The following is a 6,000-nucleotide window of genomic DNA, read 5'->3' as shown; positions in this document are numbered from 1 at the left end:
CCCCCAGTTTAAATCAACGGGAGCTTGGTCCCGATACACGCTGGTGGGACCGGTCTGTGTGTCCACGTGCTTGAAGGGCCGGATCCCGCAGGCAGAGTGGACGGGAACACAGTCTTTGAGCAATGTAGGCATCGGTCATGCGGGCTGGTCCGCTGAGACCCAGCGCTGCCCGCCCCGTCTGTTTACACTGAGCCCGTTCGCTTTTCTCCCACGCAAGCCGGCTTGGCACTAACCATGTGTGTCCCTGTCGAAAAGGAAATGCTCCAGGAGAAAGGCCTGTCTGAAACGGAAGAAGGGTTTCCAGCAGCCCAGACAGCTGGTCATGCAGAATCCGCAGCGGGCTCCCCGGTTCTTGGCGTGGCAGGAGTCAGCAGCACGCCGCTGAGCAGCCCGCAGGGCCAGGATCCGGAGCAGGTACGCACCCCCGTTTACACAACAGCCGGTATCTTCCTGTCTGTCCGCGCTGTGAATTGCATCCCGCCCCTGCTTGCCGGGCTTCCTTCCCACTCCCTTAACATCTGCAGATAGCACCAGCATCCCGAGCAGCTCGTCATCCCCAAGGGAATAAATTCCCTGTTCGCCCGAAATCTTCTTGCACCCAGGGATTGAGGGTTTTTATGAAATTCTTTGCTCTAAACTTCTAGGGCTGTTACCCGAGTACTCTACACGCGCTTTATGTGAAAGAAGCCATAACAGACAGAATTTACGGTCTCTGCCACAGATGCCAGGGTTTAAAAATGTTTTTCTCCGTTTTTTTTTAAATATTATTATTTTCTCCCCTTTTAACTTGCAAGCTCTCCCCGCCTGCTCTGGTTTTCTTGGAAGGACGTGTTTAAAGACGGCCACTCTGAAGAGTCCGTCTTTGCACAATCTACCCAAGCCTGCAGTTGCTATTTGCAATCAAAAATCAAGGTCAAGAGCGAATCAGAACCACCCCGGTTATCCAGAGTTCTCAGCAACAGGGTTTCCTTTGGAAAGGCTTTAATTTTTGTCTAGCTTTAGCTCCTACCTTTTTGACCCGTGCCCCTTATCCATCTGCATTGCTACAGAACCATAATTACGACCACGCTGATTTCAAATGCCAGATTATTGGGTGCCCGGGTACCTTTTTGTAACGCCACTCCAAAACCGTTATGCGGCTTGAGATTTTTGTACAATAATTAAATACAATTAAGCTCCTCCTGCCAAAAAGGCCTGACTGTAAATTAGATGGCATTCAATCATGCCTTCTGATTGACTCGGGGTATTTAGTGTGCTTTTTATAAAGTGTTGACAACTTTCCCATATCAGAATTATAACCTGTCAAGGGGGCGAGGAGGAAGCAGAAATGTAAAACGATTTCGTTTTAGCTACATGTTTAAGCTAGTTAAAAAAAAAACAACCCACCCCTTTGCTATATAATCATAAATGCATCAAGTAATAGTAATTATGCCTCGGGGCTTTTTAGCTCAATTTACCTCTGGTTTTCCTTCCAATCTCTGATCTCCAGCCAGGTGTTCAAAAGGGAAAATAGGCCCGTGAAAAGAAAGGGAATGTTGGCAATTAGTGATAGGTTCGAGAATACTCTCATTTGTAACAGGAAAAATCTGAACCTCTCAAGATGCTCGGCGTCTCCTTCGCAACACGAGCCAAGCACAGACGTGGGTTTGCTAAGAGCTGAAAAAGTGAGCGTGTGTCAGATGCACCGTTGATTCCATCCTAGGTTCCTCGCCTTTAGGTTTCACCCACCAAGGATGAAGCTTAGCGGGGTTAGCAAATAACCAGGGGATTCCAAGGAAGAATATGAACATCTAGGGCTTGATCCTGCACCCGTCCAAATCAAGGGGTGAAAGCTCCCACTGACCTAATGTTGAGTTCCTGCTACTTCAACCGGCTATCAAAAGATTTCCATTAACTCTCTTAAACAGGGAACAAACACCCAGCCCTATCTTGTATATAGTCCACATATGTAGGTATACAGCTTTCCAAACTTCCTAAATAGGCAGCTGAATAAACACGAGACCGGAGTTTCCTGCTGAGAAATTATGTCCACTAAAAGTGCGTGTGTCTATATAATATAATAAAAATAAGGGTTTTCATCTACTGCCCCACCTGACATCAGTGGGGGTTTTGCTATTGATTGCATTAGGAGCAGGCTGGGTCCCCCTATTTGTAACCGAACAGCACAAAACGTTTTCCAGTCCAGGCGGTTTTACTTTCAATTTTTCTTGCTGTTTACAAGGCTTTGACTAACCTGAATAGCACATACCCTACCTTAATTTTTTCTCAAAAAGAAAAGGAGGACTTGTGGCACCTTAGAGACTAACCAATTTATTAGAGCATAAGCTTTCGTGAGCTACAGCTCACTCTCTAATAAATTGGTTAGTCTCTAAGGTGCCACAAGTCCTCCTTTTCTTTTTGCGAATACAGACTAACACGGCTGTTACTCTGAAACCTGTCATTAATTTTTTCTTGCATTCTGGGCCTGATCCTGCTTCCACTGAAGTCAATGGCAAAACAAAATAAAGTTATAATATTTGGTTTGCAGCTGGTTTGAAGTGCACGGTTTTTACTATATTGGGATAATTTTTTGAGTCAGTGTTTAGGAGAAAAACATTAACTTTTAAAAAATTGAAATAAAAATGAATATAAATATGATACTGGAAATATGTTTCAGCAACACAATTATTCTATTCTTACATTTTATATTATTCTTTTTCTGGTGGATGCATTTATCTTTAGTTGTATTAGAACCTCCTTTTACAGTTCATTACTCGGATAATTCATATTTGTAAAATACTTTTTTATCGGTCATTCTGTAATCTCTACTTTCAAGGAAATACTGAATGAAGCCATGTAGGAGTAATGTAAAATAACCTAACCCCTGATAAAACTGTATTATCCAAAGTGTTTTTACATGGGACTGATCATATGAGAGTTTGTCTACATGGGGAGTTATTCCAGAATCGCTAATTCCTGATTGTATTTGGGAAGAAGAGCGTCTACAGGTGGAGTTAGTCCCTTATTCCAAATTCTCAGTCCACTTTGGAAATGGATTCTGCACATGGAGTTAATCTGGAATAATTCATCTGTTTTCCGTTCACACTTTCCTTTGTTATGGATTAATTTTCATGTATAGACAAGCCCTGAGTATTGTTAATTGTGTAAGTATTTGCAGGATCAGGCTGAGGCCCATAGCATGCAATGAGAAAGCCAAGGACATTGCAGGAGGATAATATATTATGTATAGCCATCATGTCATTTATTATTGATCTTGTTATAAAAATCGTGATCTATTAAATAACTTGCCACTAGGCTAGTAGAGCAGTGGCGTAAAGGACAATCCATTTAACTGTTTCTACTAATTTTAAAACTGTCTATTCTGAATAACTCTGGGGAGGAGGAATTGATTCCTTTTGACCTGAAAGTTATGCGTTCTGCTCATCTAAAAGTGAGTTGCCACCCTGGCAATTGCTGGCTTTTTATCAGCTAATTTAAAATATGCACTTAACAGATTAACATTTTCCGACAGAATTCTACCCTTTGGTGCTGCTTCCACACACACCCACCACGTTGCCGAAACATCCTATAGCAAAGTATGGTTCTGCATTTCATTTTATTTTTTGAGGACAAATATCTTTCTCACCTTGAACCGAGCGGACCGATAAAAGGTTGGATTTTTTGTTTTGTTTTGACCTGTCCCTCATCTGAAAAGGTTGAGCTTTACCTACTGATATACAGTTCTATTTGATAATATCAACAACTCTTAGACCCGGTACTCAGAAGTCTTTGGTTTTTGTTTTTTTTAATCTACTTGGCTGCAGTATCCTCGCTGGATGTGAAGCATTCTGCAATTCAGTTTGTTCCTCTTACTTTTTGGAAATAGGCAGTGGAATCTTTAGGGCCTACTCCTGCGCCTTTGCCTTTCCTTTCCAAAGATCATCAGCTCGCAGCTTTGCTCTGAGGGGAGGAATCCTAGACTGAGAATACTTTTGATGATGGTGGTTTTGTTTTTGTTGTTTTGATTCTTTTTAGACAATAGAAAACATCAAAGTCTATCTCCACGAGAAGGAACTATGGAAGAAGTTTCATGAAGCTGGCACCGAAATGATAATAACCAAAGCAGGCAGGTTGGTGAAAATGCATTTCACACCCTTAAAGTCTCTCTTCTGTATTGAATGTCACAATTTGCCCACAGCAGAATCTTTCTAAGGGGGGAGACCTACTGCAAATGATTGAATTTTCAGAAAGTAGGCCTTGATTTAAGACTTCTGTAGAATTACTCACATACTCAAAGTTATGCACCCATGTTGGTACTTTGCTGAATACGGTCAGAAGTGAGCACGCAATTTAAGAAAAGCGAGTATATTGTCTTAGACTATATACTCTGGTCCTCTGATAAGTCTAGGTTAGTTTTAATTCTCTATGCTAATATTTCTTTTGATTATTCGTGTTTCTAAGACCTTCAGGACCATAGTGATGCCAGTTCTAGACGTGACAGTAATTCTTTCCTGAGCAAGAGATTACCTACTCTGTATAGAATAGTAGTAATGCTCTGTGGTACACTTGTGGAAGTAATAAAGCCTTTGCAAACTGAGACCTTGTTATAAACCACTGGTATCAAACCTTGGTTGAGTGGAGGGTTGAAGCTGCCATTTTGTGTGTATGGGCAGAGCCGTCCCTTGGGTAGGGCGAATTGGGGCCACTGCTCCTGGCCCCGTAGGCTGAAGCGATTGGCAAGCACGGTCAGTCCTGGAAGAGATGAATCTGTCACTTCCCTCCCTGGGCCCTGCACCCCCCTAGGGATGGCCCTGTGTGTGGGGATTGGCCAGGTGTGAGTAAGTATGGGTCTGCTTTAGATTGCCTGCCATTCCTTTGCATGAAATGCTATTCATGTGTCAGTAAGCTTGATTCCTGTTTTATTTTTGCTACCATCATCGTCATAATGGTGAGAGAGGGCTTAGTCCTGTGGAGTGCTTTCAACTCTCAGTGAAATCAGTGGGATTTGAGGAAGGTGGTTCCCATTGTGGTGTCATAATGGAATCTCACAGCCGTGAATGTGAGACTGGGGCCTTGCAGCCCATCAAACAAACTGTTCCACTAAAGTGAGATGCCCCGTGAAGTCAATGGAAAGGTTCTGGGGAATTGGATCAGGTTCTTGTGAAGGATTACCATCAAGATGTTTTTAAAACCCCTTTAATTTTCTTTAGTGCCACCCTTCTGTAGCAACTGGTGATTTCATATGACCGCACATTAGAGAATCATAAAGGTGTAAAGAAGAGCAACGGAAATAGTGTGAAATCACCAGGAAAAATGCCTTTCTAGTGGTAATGTTTCTTCTATGAAGCCTGATCTATAGCCCACTGAATTCAGTGGGAGGCTTTCTCTTGACTTCAGTGGATGCTAGATCAGGTCCATGGTTCACTCGGGCTAAATCTGGCTGTGAGATCCAGACTCCAGAGCTCTGCAGGGTACTAGTGTTCTGCTCTCAGCCCCTCCGGAAACGTGCACTGAATACGTCCTTATAGGCAGCCTTTCTGCCTTACTGCTCTCGAAGCACTTAAAGGGTTGCCCACTCTTCCTCATATCTCCCCCCCCCCCCCCAAAAAAAAAAAAAAGTGCTGCGCTCTCTCTATTGGCAGTGTTGCAAGATACACTAGACTCTATCCTTGGGGTAACAGAACCTATCCCACCAGGAAGACAAGGTGAAATTGGGTTTGTAAATCACTTCAAAGAAGCTGACTCATATAGAGTGGGTCAGCTCTATGACTCGGTCCTGCAGTTCTTATGTAGATAAGATTTCCCCCCCCCCCCCCGGGGATTGTAATTTGCTATATAAAGTCTTAGGGCTGGATCTTGAAGCCTTTATTCACATTCATACTTCTATTAATTTCAATGGGGTTGCTACTCGCATTAGAAACGGCTGAAGGATCAGGACTGCAAATACTGGGCCTGTAAATGGAGAGAGAAATTTTACCAAATTCTAGAAACTAAACATCCCAAATGTGTAGGTTATCTCTG

The 6,000-nt window shown here is 43.0% G+C and overlaps 1 protein-coding gene across 1 annotated transcript in view; it reads left to right on the top strand.

Moving 5' to 3' along the window:
• The first annotated feature begins 258 nt into the window (after positions 1-258).
• TBX4 (T-box transcription factor 4) overlaps positions 259-6,000 on the top strand; it is a 51,735-nt gene continuing 45,993 nt past the window's right edge. The window contains exons 1-2 of the mRNA XM_073315563.1: positions 259-414; positions 4,015-4,109. Coding sequence (XP_073171664.1) covers positions 259-414; positions 4,015-4,109 — 251 coding nt within the window. The remainder of the gene's footprint in view (positions 415-4,014; positions 4,110-6,000) is intronic.

This window comes from Lepidochelys kempii, chromosome 17, assembly GCF_965140265.1.
Source record: "Lepidochelys kempii isolate rLepKem1 chromosome 17, rLepKem1.hap2, whole genome shotgun sequence".
NCBI classification, from domain to species: Eukaryota; Metazoa; Chordata; order Testudines; family Cheloniidae; genus Lepidochelys; species Lepidochelys kempii.
This window is presented reverse-complemented; position numbering and strand designations above follow the sequence as displayed.